Here is a 14,583-nt window from a genome sequence, read left to right on the forward strand (position 1 = left end):
ACAATTCCCTTTTCCTCATTTCACAGCAAAATTAGTGAATTAATGTGTGTGAGAAACTCAGATGCTTTAGCAAGGAACCACATAGAAGAAGAGCTCCTGAAGAAATCAGTAATTCTGTCATCCAAACAGGACCTTAGAGCAGCTAAAGAAAAAAACCCAAACCAATATGTCATAGTCCGCGTGCAAATTACTCACTAACTAAGGGTCATTGATTATGTGTAATGAATGAAGAAAAACAGCTTTTGATAATAGATAAAAAAGATTATAGAGCACTTTAAGAGGAAAAGAATGAAAAAGTATAAAATATATTAAAAGCTGTAAATGGCACATATTTGTACAAAGGACAAAACTAAGGTTACATTTAAGTTAATTGTGTCATTTTCCAGTTTTTGAGTCCCTGGTTTTACAGCCTTAAAATGTATTCAGCAGAAGTTTTGTGTGCCACATTAATATAAAACCATACAAATCAATTCATTATGCTGTTCCCTTGTTCTTAAAGTACTTTTCCTTCCTTGAGTCTCACTAATGAAAAATGTTTCCAACTATTATGCATCACTGCCCACACAGTTTTGAATGTTTTTGTGAATTTTGTGTTTTACCATTGCAAAGAAAAAGAAAGCATGCTGTAACACTGTAAAGGATTGTTAATTTTACTGTGGCATAAAAGATTTGAAGCTCAACGTGCTGAATCCTGGACAGGTATTTAGTAACAGACAGTAAGACAAAGACAATGCACAGATTTGTCCAAGATGAGATTTTTGGATAGCATATGGAAAACAGAAAATACGATGCCCTTCCCTTTATTACCACATTCACCTAACCTTACAATTCTTTTTCATTACATTAAATTCCAGTTTTGGTACATATGGTGTATATTTGAAGAAATTCTAGTTCTGTGCATCTTTCAGATTATGGAGTTCTACCATATCCAAACATACTGCTGTCTAGAAGAGATTGAATGTGGCAAAAGGAGCAGTAAATATCTGACAGCATCTTTGAAGGCATCATCCACCCAAACATCTGCATTTCTCTGATACGCCTATGTGTGCTTTTAGAGAATGTAAATAAGAATTTGAGGTTATTCACCCTTTTAAGAAGTGTCTGGTTTCTGAAATGGACTGGTAGACTCAATAGCAAGAGAACAGCAAGACCAAGACATGGTCAAAGTGATGTACATCTCCAAGTAGTATACCCAGGGTCCCAATTATCATGAAGATAACCACAGTCCCATGTGATGTATATAACCTCTGTAAGAGTTTTAGGATAGTAGGCATGTTATATACACTCTCTGCTTTATTATATCAAACCAGGTGCATTGGAGACCCTAGCAGCCTGTTTCAGAAATGAAATATAACCATTCATTTTCAGGTCAATATTGTTCATAGCTGTGGTCCATCTGTGCAGTGTGTGTAAGGGAGAGATTACAAAATGTTTGTTGTGTGTTAATGCTTATCTTTATCTTCTTTAAATTGCTAATAATCTGTAATATTTACTGTGCAGATTAAATACAAGGAAGAACTTCGTCGTGCGACAACTATTTCTGATCCACCTGAACTGAGGAGAGTTAAAGAAAACCAGAAGAATATTAGCAATGTGTGCCCCATTTTCACTGCTTACACACTTCTCTCTGCTGTATTAAATTTGTTTGTGCCTCTGTGAATCTGTCTGTGGTGTTTGGCCACAAAGACTAATTTAATCAGTTAAAATGGTAATTCTTTAGCCTTGCACTTTGATTAACATCAATGAGAGTGAAGTATTTCTGCTGAAAGTATCACTTGTCTGTCTGGAATAGAACTGTTAGAGGGTGAGTACTAAGTATCGTGTGAAAAGATGTAGATATTTATTAAGGACTGGTATTTTCCATCCAAAATCAGTGTGCTCTTTAATGGTTTAGCACAGTGTTGTATTTTGATTATGCAGAAGTGCCTGTGTAATACTTTCTGCTGTGTTTCCTAGGTTCAGTACAAAGAACAGCTCTGCAAAGCTACACCTGTGAGTGTCACCCCTGAGATGGAAAGAGTCAAGAAGAATCAAGAGAATGTCAGCATGGGAAGTTGCTCTTGTTTAACCCTTATATAATTTTTGGGTGCAGAGGATGAGTACAAAGTTCTGCCTCCAGAAGCTGTTCCTTTTCTTTACGTAGGTGCAGGCTCAGTACTGGAAAGTCTTGAAAACACTCTTTTACGAAGCAATTGTGAAAAGCCATTGCTTGGTTTGGGAAATGGCGTGTGAAGCATCATGTATTTGATTAGAGAAGTGGATACAATGTTTTGAAATGTTATTTCTCTGTCTTGGATATTTGCAGGAAATCTAGATGGATTTTTTTTTTTACAGAATATCCTTTTCCATTTTTTTTTCCCCTTTGCTTTGCATTGTAAAAAAAAAAATGTCTACAGCTGTACTGAAACTCCACCTCTTACTGGTTCCTCAGTAACCTTCCTATCAGTATTATTCCAATTTAGTATTTGATGGCTGACATAACCATTAGAAAGTCATACTGTTTGCAGGAGTGCAGGAAAGAAGACAAGGCCTTTTGGAGCAGGCTGCTGCCTTCCTTCACTGTTGAAGTTGTACCCTGTTAATGAGTTTGGGAGACCCTCTGTTGTCCTCGTTGACAGCTGCCACCAGCAGCCCTATTTCATGGGGTTACGAATAGCTATGATGCTTCCCTGGGATGATCCTGACACATTCCCCAGATTAATTTAGAGTTATAATTTTCAATAATACTGTCCCTCTAACTTTAGTGTTTGCTATTTATTTCTGGATTTATGTTGATAAATCTAGCTCTCCTAAAATGCATGCTGTTCAAACAATCCTGTTTTCTTAAGTGATTCATGCCGATGTAGTTCTACTGACATCATTGTTTATCTTTCACCAATTTTTGTGTTGTGCACATTTATTAAATTCTCTTTCAGGTCACTGGGATAGCTTTGGGTGGAGATTCTTTAACTTCAGACATTTCTAGAAGCATTAAGTCTAGAATAATCATTTTACCTTTACAAATGTCAGTTGGCAAGATTAATTCATTTGATAGCTTACCATCATTTTTATAAGATGTTAATTTTTCAGTTGGAATATGTTGATGTGGACAGACACAAAATGTGTTGTGTGGGAAGACAATTGATTGAACAATATGTACATTAATGCTGCAGTGCACAGCAGAATTATGATATAAAGTATCAGCATAGTTATCCAAGAGCTTATTAAAAAAGCCCAAAACAAACACAACCAAACGGTTTGTATGGGAGTACTTATTTTACATGAAACTATATGGATTGGCATAAATCATGCAAGAATCTCTACTTACTAAATATTTACCATAACTAATTTCCCAGTATTTAGGGCCAGGGTCATCTGTCACTGCCACATCCTGTCCTTTATCCACTTTAGATACTAATCCTGCCTCGAGTGTGTATTTATTTAATGCATCATTGCTACAATGCTATTTTTTTTAAAAAGCAATAGAGGGGATATTCCCACAGTACATTTAAATAAACACATGGTGAAATTTAGGCAGGTTCAACTGGCAGTTGTCTGATGTATTGCATCTACTATGCTTGTTCACCTTTGACTGCATAGTCTATAAAAGCAAGGACATGGATGGTATCCTTATGGAATCTCTGTGTCTCGACGAATATGCTTTTACAGTGGGCATTGCTGAAATTCAGTTTTTCATGTGCTTTGCTTGACTTTACTGCATTATTTGTGGCTTGTACCATTCTAAATATACTTTTCTATACAGCCAAAAACCAGTGAGGTAAACATCAAGATATTGTGTGCATGTGTGTGTATGTATCCACACAAATGCATTAATAAGAATATTATAGAGAAAGAATTCAAGGTTATACTTCAAAAATTGAGTTTATAAGCGTTAATAAACTCCAAATACGTTTTAGCTCTTCAGCTGTTTCCTGGATGACCTTTTAGATCAGACATTTTAATGTAATGCAATGTGATACTGCTTTAGCTGAAATAGTATGTACTATTTTATTCTGTTAAATAATAGGTTCACTACAGAGAGCAGCCTGGCAAAGCTACTGCTGTGAGTGTCACTCCAGAGATAGAGAGAGTCAAGAAGAATCAAGACAATATCAGCTCGGCAAGTTGTTTCAATCTTTTTGTCATTTAGATTTTCAGTTGCTGTAGGAATATAACAAGGATATGCTTTTCCATTTAGACTTAATGTGTCAAGTGAATCCTCCACTGAATTAAATTTTTTTTAAATCCTTTGAGTATGTGCATTTCACATACGTGTGGGCAACAAAAATATTCAGACTTGCCTGATTATTTTTGCAAAAAAAGCAAGTAGTTGTGTTACACCAGTATTTTTCAAGGAGAGAGCCAGAAGAGGTCAGCCTTTCTTTCAAGAATCTTCATCTCTTGGTCCAGGTTTTAGTTGCTAGATTGCAGGAGTAAATTACAGTAAAGAGCAAAGGAAATGAGAATTTAATCTTTAGTGAAAATTTAGGTTTTTTAATGATTCAAAACATGGAAGCTTATAGCCATCCATTCCACTCTGAGACATGGCCCCTATGGTAGAGCTGAATATTCCTAAATAGAGCCTATTAGTAAACAGTGAAGAATAAAATACTGTATTTTCTTTGGCTTTCATGATAAAACATACTCTCTCTCCCCCTTTTTTTTTATTGCCACTACAATGATGTAAGAAGCAGCAGACAGTTTTATTAAAGACCAAGGAAGAAGTCCAACAGGCATGGTGAAGAAAAGGACTAGACTAGTTGCATTACTGTCTGTGTCCTCAACACTGAAACATCAGTGACAAAGCTGCTGTAGATGGTAAATAGAACAGATTTCATGCAAAGCCACTGTTTCAAGGTGGCAGAAGAGAACTAGTAGTAGTGAACACTTTAGACTTTAGAACTGAGTGTAGGAGTGAAAAGTAAAGTAGGTTGAATTTTTCAGAGGCTTTGTCTGACAAAGGAACAGAATCTGACCTTGTAACTACGTATCTTAAGTGGTCTTAAAATGCTTATGCATATTTATTTACTGAAGTCAATTAGTTTTGAGGTGCATAGTTAAAAATAAGAGGAAAACTTCCCAACAATTGTAGACTTCATTTTTTTTCTTTTTTTAATTTCTGAAAATTAAGCTTTCTTTTCATTTTTTTTCCCAAGTGATTCCTTCACTTCATTTCTCAAGATTTACAGGAATAAATACTCTTCTATGTTAAGGAGCAGTACATGAAAACCAAGCTATGTTGACTGTCTCTGTTCAGAAAATGCCTTATATTCAAAAGGATATGTGGCTGAATATATTTGCTAGTATATTTGCTATAATTTGTGTTTAATTAAAAAGGGTTTGAAGAATATTGTCCTGGGTTCAGCTTAAACCATGACAAATATGGTGGGGAGGGACTCTTCATTAGGGACTGTAGTGATAGGACAAGGGGTAATGGGTTAAAACTTAGACACAAGAAGTTTAGATTGGATATAAGGAGGAAGTTCTTTACTGTAAGGGCGGTGAGGCACTGGAATGGGTTGCCCAGGGAAGTTGTGAATGCTCCATCCCTGGCAGTGTTCAAGGCCAGGTTGGACAGAGCCTTGGGTGCCATGGTTTAGTGTGAGGTGTCCCTGCCCATGGCAGGGGGGTGAAACTAGATGATCTTAATGTCCTTTCCAACCCTAACTATTCTATGAGTCTAAATATGCAGTACCATATATTTCTGCTTCTCTGTACATTGCTTCAGACTTACCAAAGGAATGTAGACACCAAGACTCGTATTTTCATAGGCATGTTGTGCTTAGGTACTATGTAATTTTAAGGAGAGTTAGACAATTTCAGTACTTGGTTTCTCTCATCACAAATACATGTTGAAATAGATTTGCACAACTGATTTGAGAGGTAATACTGTGAATGTGAACATATAGGTAGATCTAAAATATTTACTAACATTCAATGCACAGGATACAATACAGTGTAGGAACTAACAGTCCGTTAGTAGATTTCAACCAGCCAGAAGAAGCTGTAAGAGTATTCACTCTATAACCAACATGTAAGAGCAACTACTTTTACCGTTTTAAGATTTTGAGTGGGTTCCCCCCCCCTCCCCTTTTTAATAGGTAATGAACCAAGGTTCATATCTTTATAACTCTGTAAAATGCCACAAAAGAAGCTAATTAGGAGAAATGTGACAAGAGGTTCTGTTCTTACTGATGAACAAGAGAGCCCAAATACTCTCTTTGGAAACAGGATATTCACGTTTGTACCAGACATGTTGCTTTTGTGCTGCTAGCAAAGACTAGCCACCAAACAGGAGTAAGAAGGGTGCAGAAGGACTAATCTGTTTGTAAGAATTGAATTCCCTGGGGACCCAGGAGTTCTCAGCTAATCCCAACCTGGAGCAGGCTTGAGGACAGAATCGGGGTCTGTCTGGGTAGTGGGAAGGTAGTTTATCATCAGCCATACAAATGTTTTAAAGACATCCAAGTCACAGCGATGTTTTCTTATTTTTTATTTTATTTTTCAGTTCACAAATTAATTATTTCATTTATGTCATTTAGTCAAGAGTTTCAGCTTTCAGGTAACCCTGTTTTCAAGTAAGTGATTGATGGAATAAATTTGCCTTGTAGCCTTTCTGATATACTAGCTCATCAGTATCCTCCCTCTGAAATAAGTTACTAGACAAAGAATGTAAAGAAAGAGACAAGAATGACATTGTCTATCATGATTTGGAAAGGTTTACTGTTGCACAGTGTAATTCTCACCATCCTTTCTACTGTAAGCAAAAACTTCATGTGTGCTGTTGCTGTTTTGCAGGTCAAGTACAGCAGTGATCAGAGGCAGATGAAAGGTAGATATAGTGTGCTTCTAGACACACCTGAGCTAAGGCATGTCAAAGAAACACAAAACAACATCTCAATGGTAGGGTACTTTCTTCCTATAACTGAGTATACTAAGGAATGGCACTTGACTTCCACTGGATTTTGCCTTCCATTAATATAGGTAACTAATGAAACTGTGCTCAAGTATGGAAGGAATATTTTCTTATGCCTGTTGATGGAGTGTTTGCTAACTGCATATGACTGTAATGAACATTTTCAAAATACTAATAAACAGTTTTCTAACAGTTAAATGTCTGATCTTTTGTTTGTTTGATTTTTTTTTTCCCTTAAAAAAGTACATGCCTCATTTGAGCATCACACAGTTTTGACTGGATTAGGTGACACACTTCACCTTGTGCCTGTGCACGTTCCTGGTTGCTGCGTGACTTTTGTTCTTGGAATGAGTCGTTTTGTGAGCATTTGCTTGTGTGAGAATGTTTGTCAATTTAATTCTTTGATGATTAAGACTATTTAAAAAGTAAATATGCATAATCAGGGGTACTACCTTTATAACTCTTACTAATACTGGTTTTGTTGCAACACTTGGTTGTATAACACTTTGTACCCTAATGTCCTTGGTTTTAATTACTTTTTTTTTTGTTGTTTTTTGAAAGCAAGCTTCTTAGAATAACTGCAGTTCTTTCTAAAAAGTATGTTTAAAGACAGCATATGGTAAAATAAAAGAGCAGAAGAGTACCTTTTGCATGACACCTTGCATAAAATCAAAATTCCCAGTGAAAGAAAATACTTAAGTTCTTTAGAACTATTATTGATAGAACATTTTTAGTTGTCTAATTTTAATTGTGTAGATGTAGTTGTCTACATCAGTAGAGAGCTATCCTATTTTAGAGAAGAAGGGAATGGGCCAAATGACCTCACAGACTTTTCCTGTCCTGTGTGCCTGTAAGATCATGCTTTGCTGCTTGGGTTAATGCCTAATTCAGTGGAAAACAAAGGCAAAAATTATACTAAAGTATCAGGAAAGTTAGTGAGATAGAAAAGATTTGGCCAGCCATCCAGCTTATTTCATGTGTGTAACAAGTCTGTTATGGTGCAAAACCCAAACAATATAAGTACTTCATGAAACAAATATTCCTGTGTAGAATAACATTTGCTGTCAATGGAAGCTTGGGGAAAAATGTAACTCTTCCTGTTTTCCTAGGTAAAATACCATGAAGATTTTGAGAAGACAAAGGGTAGAGGCTTCACTCCAGTGGTAGATGATCCTGTAACAGAGCGTGTGCGGAAAAACACCCAAATTGTGAGTGATGCAGCATATAAAGGTGTGCATCCACATATTGTTGAAATGGATAGAAGACCTGGAATAATTGTTGGTAAGTTGTTAAGTAATGTTGCTCTTGAAAACAGTGTGGGAAAGCTGAAAACTTCTGCTTGTATTCTCCATTATAACCAAGAAAAAGATTTCATTTTCATTCTTCACAGCATGAAACTTATGTTTTACTACTGGTTCACTGCCAGGTTCTAGCAAAGTAATAATGGGAATGAATGAGAGATAAATTATCATTTGCTCTGTAAGTTTTAGTTGTAAGTATGGGTAGTTGTTGCTATTACTTCAAGTTTGAATTTTGACTCTTCAAGAAAGGCTAAAATATCTGCAATAATCTTAGTCTTGCACAGAAGTAAGATGATGAAAACTGTCATTCTCCAAGATGTCAATGTTTAAATGTTGCAGACCAGTTTGAGATTTCCCCTTCTGTTACTCAGCAATTTCTCCGGAGCTGCACATGCTCCACTTACCTCTTGTTTTAGAATTTCACACAGCTTTCAAAGTATGTCAAGCTGTAATTCATCAACAACTCATTAGATCTCTGGTAAAAACACCACTATTCAGAAATAGTGTACTAAAAAATTGTTCAAGATAGGACCAGGTGTTCAAGGGGTAGACATACAGATTGGTTTTCTATGTAGAGACAGAGTATTGCATTAAGAAGTAATTTGAGGTGTTCATAATAAACACTCTCTCAAAATCAAAATGGATATTTGAAATCCCTTTAAAGTTAGCAAGTCTGCTATGTCAAAGGAGATGGTAACCTGACCTTTCCTGAACTCCCCCCCTCCTTCCCCCCCACCCTTTTCTTTTTGTGTGTCCTTTTTCTGTGGGTTATTTTTTGTTGGGTTTATTTTTGTGCTTTACAAGTGTAGACCCCAGAGGGTCTGCATATGGAAAAACATGCTGAGATAGCCCTCTAAAATCCTTCATACATAGTAATAATAGCAGGGGTTGACTTTAAGTCCACCTTTCAAAAATCACAGAAATTGCAGGTCAGGTGGACTAATCTGTGGGTGATATAGTCCAACTTCCTGCCTAAAGCTGTGTTAACTATGTCTATGTCGCTCCTGGCAGATGATGCTTCAGTGTTTTCCTTAAAGTCTCAAAATGAGTATCTACCACATAAAGAAGTGTATTTCTTTCCTTTTGTATAGCCACTTTTTATGTGTCCATAGCTACATCCTTATGTCAGAAGGGATTTCTCAAAAGCAACTGCTTAGAGAGCTCTCCCTGTGGAAGGTACTGATGCTTTTAAGATCGTGCAAGTCTCAGAGGGTCAGCAACTTGTTCAGAAAATCTCTGTCTGTAGAGACCCAAGAACTTGAACTCACTTTCATGGCTAGAGTGGTGCAGCCAAAGAGAGAAATGAAAGTTCCTTTAAAACTGCAGTTTCATACACAAATTGCAATATGCTCTTTAGTGTGCACTTCAAACCTCCTACTCTCTATTCCACTGCATGTGCGTTGTAGCCCTATGTAAGAATCATGTGCAATCCTGTATTCAGTAGCTGAGGGCTTGCTAGCACAAAGGGATTAGCGATGACATAAATAATTCTTGAGCTGTAAGTAACAAAAATATTAATTCTGTTTATCACCTTAAAATACTCCAGTATCAAAACACACAGGAACTCTTAACAACCCAGGCGTGCCCAACAGCAAAATAGTACGGCTATTTACAGAAAAGAGGCCATGACAAACCTGTGAGCTTAACACACAGTGATATTTCAGCTAATGCTTTTTCAGAGTGAAATTCAGTTATAATATCTGCTTGTTTGAAAAGAAGCAGTGAGCTCCCTGCTCACGGAATGTCCTTGGCAGCTAGAAAAAAATTGCCGACTGAAAAAAACAACTGTGTTTTTTCCTAGCTAGTAATTGTTCAGCCAGTTAGCAAAAGTACCTCTGTGTTAGAGTCCATCTTGTTTTTTAAAGTATTAGCAGTGAAGCTGTAACAACTTATTAAAATGCGTGATTGCTAAAATGAATGCCTCTGCTTTGGAAAATAGGTACTAGTTTTAACCTTGCTAAAGCCATTCTAAACCCATCAAGATAAATTAATCTAACTGAGCTTCAGATCTTTGACTAAAGGGCCTTCATAACTCTCATGTGAGTATAAGGATATTTTAAATTGACAAGATTCTGATTCTGTACATTATTTCAGACTAGAGAGATGGACAAAATCAATACAAATCAATGATTGATGCACTGATGCTGCCATGAAGCTGTACTTACTATGCTTTTACTTACTAAGGCATGATCAAACAGGAAAGGCTGGGCATTCACCAGTTCCCCCACCCCTCTCAATCCTGTCAGTGCTTTATGTAGTTGCATAATTTATCACTGTCAGGACTAAAACATAGTTTATCAAAAGATTTTGCATTGACTTTTATTCATTGTGTCAAGAGGGACTTAGCACTATGCCTCACCTTACAGGAGCTGCAGTAGACAACGCATAATATACATACATTGAATGTATTCTGAAGCCATGGGATTTGTTTTATTAGCTTTGTCTGTTCTTTTTGGCTATTCATGATTTGAAATATGAAGTGTATGGGGCCCCCCCAGTCCTACTTTACCTACCAACCCATTATTTAGCTTGCTGCTACTCAAACCAGTGAAAGGATCAAGTTGAGAAGACAGTTATTTTCCCCACTTCCAATGCATTGAGTAAATCTTGCAGACAGGTCTGCCCAAGAAGTAAACCTTTAGCAGAAAGCATAGATTTGTGCTTTTACTGATTGTACTTTGCATCAAGGTTTTATTTTAAACTGGTTTGAAGAGAGTAAATGATTATTATATTTTTAGACATAGCAGATAATAGAATTGTTTAGGTTGGAAAAGAGCTTTAAGATCATTGAGTCCAAACATCAACCTAATGCTGTCAAGTCCATCACTTAACTATATCCCTAAGCACCACATATACACATCTTTTAAATACCTCCAGGGATAGTGATTCCACCACTTCTCTGAGCAGCCTGCTTCAATGCTTGACAACCCTTACAGTGAAGAAATTTTTCCTAATATCCATTCTATGGGATATATACTGCCACATCTCTATGGAGTAAGGATGCTGTTGTTGGACTGAGGCAATATCTTATAACTGATGGTTTTGGTTCTGCTAGTGGAAAAGAGCTCCGATATGTCATACTTGGTCCCATTTGTTTAGACTTAAAAAAATTACTGTGGTTATATTTAGAAAAAGAATACAAAATTTGGGAGAAAAAGTCTCCTGAAAATATTGTCAATGCTTAAAATGAATGCAGTAAGTTATTTTAAGCAGGAAATTAATGCTTTCTGAACCTTTCAAGTGAATATCTAGATTTTTTGAGTAATTTCTAGATGAAGTTGGTTGCTGATTGTTAAAAGTCATTCCTTTCATGCCTTTACTTCCTTTGTTGTTTGTCATAATTTCTATGCTTTGGGAAAAGATCTTAAAGTTTGGCGCACAGATCCTGGCTCCATCTTCGACATTGATCCTCTGGAGGACAATATTCAGTCTAGGAGTCTGCATATGCTTTCTGGTATTGCTTATATCCTGTCTTTTCCCCAGTTCACCTTTTTATGTTTATAACACTAAGTTGATACAGTAAATTTCCTGGTCAGTGTGCTAGCCATATGTTTTATAACTATGTTTTAATATATATATAAATAACTGTAGTATATTAAAAGCAGTACTTTATAGGAACTTCAGCTATAATCACATGTGCAGATAAGGAATAGTGAAATAAATCTTATCCTAAATGACAGTTATTCATACTGCTTACAAGCAGTCACTTAAAAAGCACTGACCTGCTTTGTCCTCATTATAAGTAGAATCTTCAAGTAGTTCAACTTTACTAAAATTTCAGAGATATAGAAGGTGGCCTATTTATGAAATTGGTTTCTTTTCTATGCACATTTTGCTCATATAGCACAGGATCTTATGCCTTGTGCTATTCTTTGCAACTTCAAGGTGTTCATAATTTAAGGGTAAATGGAAAAGGAGAGAAAGTAATGTAATAATAGACAGCAATGTTTTGGCTCTACAAGTGTTTGGATTTTTTTCCCCTAGAAGTGTTTGAATGTTTAATTTTGAGCATTTATTTTCTTTGCTGCTTTGGAGTAGTAACTTTGGAGTACTAAAGTAGTATTTACACATTCATTTGTATGCATGCTGAGATAAAGGAACATTTTGATTTTCCACTGGAAGTTTTCATAAGCTTCATGTTTATACCTTTTTTTAACCCAGTATCTCAATCCTGCCTTTCGTTTCTGCTATTCTTTTAAAGCAGTGAACAAGATTAGTTGTACCTGATTTTGAAGCAACACTCTGAAATCATGGGGTTTAAAATGTATACAGAATTGTGAACAATTTACTTTTGTCTAAATTAAATGCCATCATTGGATGGATATCAATGTTAGCAGTGTTGGGATTTTTGTTGTTGCTTGTCTTTGCACTTCTGTCATCTATTTATTGTGATATTCTTTCTTTCGACCATTGTAGAAAGAGCAAGCCGTTACAGTAAGCAATATGTACATTCTACCAGTTTGGGAGAGTATAAATCAGATGGTTCAGACACGAACCCTACCTTTTCTTACTGCAGTGAGGTAACAAGGCCATCTGACGAAGGAGGTATCCCTTATTCCCACCTTTTTTTTTTACTAATGACACTATCACAGTGTGTTGAGACCTCACAGGCCTGTATTAACTCAATATTCTTGTACAGTCACAAGTCATTAGAAACTGTATGAGCTGTCAGCTAATTGATTAAGAAAGCAAAGCAAAATCTAAAGACTGCAGTTTCTTGCATGCCATATTGCTTTATTGTGTATCCTCTTTCACTATTTTGATAACTCTATCGGCCTGAAAGCCCTGCTAACTTCCATTTACAGTACGCAAGGCATGTTGCGTTTTTGCAAAATGTACACAAATACGTCTTTTTGGTTTGGTTTGTTTTTTTTTTCCTCTTCTCTTGAATGATGCAGTGTAAGTGAAAAAATGAACCTCTGGAGTGAAAATAAAATTACCTTGTGCTTTTTGTTGGGCAAGTCAAGTGTATAATAGTATTTTAGTGACTGAAGTACTTCTTCCCCTATTAAATTATGCAGGTGCTTGTGCCTCCCTGTTTCTATCCTAAAAAAAAGAAAAGTGTATCATCTGGCAACTTTCTCACATATGAATGTTTTCTTATGGTCTCAGCGCTTCGGGAACCGGGCTAATATTCAGCTGGGAAACTTATATGGTCTGATATTGTTTAACATAGCTGTTGAGCTGGCAAACGAAGTTGCTAAGCCATTGTCCATCATATTTGAAAAATCATGGCAGTCAGGTGAAGTTCCCGATGACTGGAAAAAGGGGAATATAACCCCCATTTTCAAGAAGGGGAAAATGGATGACCCAGGGGAATTACAGACCAGTCAGTCTCACCTCTGTGCCTAGCAAAATCTTGGAGCAGATTCTCCTGGAAGGCATGCTAAGGCACATGAAAAACAACAAGGTGCTTGGTGACAGCCAGCATGGCTTCACTAAGGGGAAATCCTGCCTGACCAATTTGGTGGCCTTCTAAGGTGGGGCTACGGAACTGATGGACAGGGGTAGAGCAGTTGATGTTGTCTACCTGGACTTATGTAAAGCGTTCGACACTGTCCCGCATGACATCCTTGTCTCTAAATTGGAGAGACATCAATTTGATGGATGGACCACTCGGTGGATAAAGAACTGGCTGGATGGCTGTGCACAAAGAGTTGTGGTCAATGGCTCAATGTTCAGTTGGAGACCAGTAACGAGTGGTGTCCCTCAGGGATCGGTGTTGGGACCGGTCTTGTTCAACATCTTTGTCAGTGACATGGACAGTGGGATTGAGTGCGCCCTCAATAAGTTTCCCAATGACAGCAAGCTGTGTTTCGGTTGATATGCTGGAGGGAAGGAATGGCATCCAGAGGGACCTTGACACGCTTGTGAGGTGGGCTGATGCCAACCTCATGAAATTTAACCATGCCAAGTGCAAGGTCCTACACCTGGGTTGGAGCAATCCCAGGCACAGCTACAGGTTGGGCAGAGAAGAGATTCAGAGCAGCCTTGCGGAGAAGGACTTGGGGGCATTGGTTGATGAGAAACTGAACATGATCCGGCTTCAGTGTGCGCTCGCAGCCCAGAAAGCCAACCGTATCCTGGGCTGCATCAAGAGGAGCGTGATCCTGCCCCTCTACTCTGCTCTCATGAGACCTCACTTGGAGTGTTGTGCACAGTTCTGGTGTCCTCAACATAAGAAGGACATGGAACTGTTGGAACAAGTCCAGAGGAGGGCCACGAGGATGATCAGGGGACTGGAGCACCTCCTGTATGAAGGCAGGCTTAGAAGGCTGGGGCTGTTCAGCCTGGAGAAGGCTGTGTGGAGACCTCATAGCAGCCTTCCAGTATCTGAAGGGGGGCTGTAGGGATGCTGGGGATGGACTATGCATTAGGGACTGTAGT

General features: G+C 37.5%; 1 protein-coding gene across 7 annotated transcripts in view; it reads left to right on the plus strand.

Moving 5' to 3' along the window:
- The window catches only part of NEBL (nebulette), a 254,199-nt gene that overhangs the window by 212,977 nt on the left and 26,639 nt on the right, over window positions 1-14,583 (plus strand). For 2 of the 7 annotated variants that reach the window (XM_061468296.1, XM_061468297.1), the window contains 7 exons: window positions 1,501-1,593; window positions 1,957-2,048; window positions 4,006-4,099; window positions 6,778-6,882; window positions 8,005-8,176; window positions 11,558-11,650; window positions 12,613-12,741. In XM_061468296.1, the coding sequence (XP_061324280.1) occupies window positions 1,501-1,593; window positions 1,957-2,048; window positions 4,006-4,099; window positions 6,778-6,882; window positions 8,005-8,176; window positions 11,558-11,650; window positions 12,613-12,741 (778 nt within the window). Of the gene's footprint in view, window positions 1-1,500; window positions 1,594-1,956; window positions 2,049-4,005; window positions 4,100-6,777; window positions 6,964-8,004; window positions 8,177-11,557; window positions 11,651-12,612; window positions 12,742-14,583 lie in introns of those variants that run through there. The other 5 variants (XM_061468299.1, XM_061468303.1, XM_061468300.1 and 2 more) reach the window with 4 other exon arrangements.

This window comes from Pezoporus flaviventris, unplaced genomic scaffold, assembly GCF_033815535.1.
Source record: "Pezoporus flaviventris isolate CSIRO_AGI_PZ_B2104156 unplaced genomic scaffold, CSIRO_AGI_Pfla_v1 ptg000047l, whole genome shotgun sequence".
Lineage (NCBI taxonomy): Eukaryota > Metazoa > Chordata > Aves > Psittaciformes > Psittacidae > Pezoporus > Pezoporus flaviventris.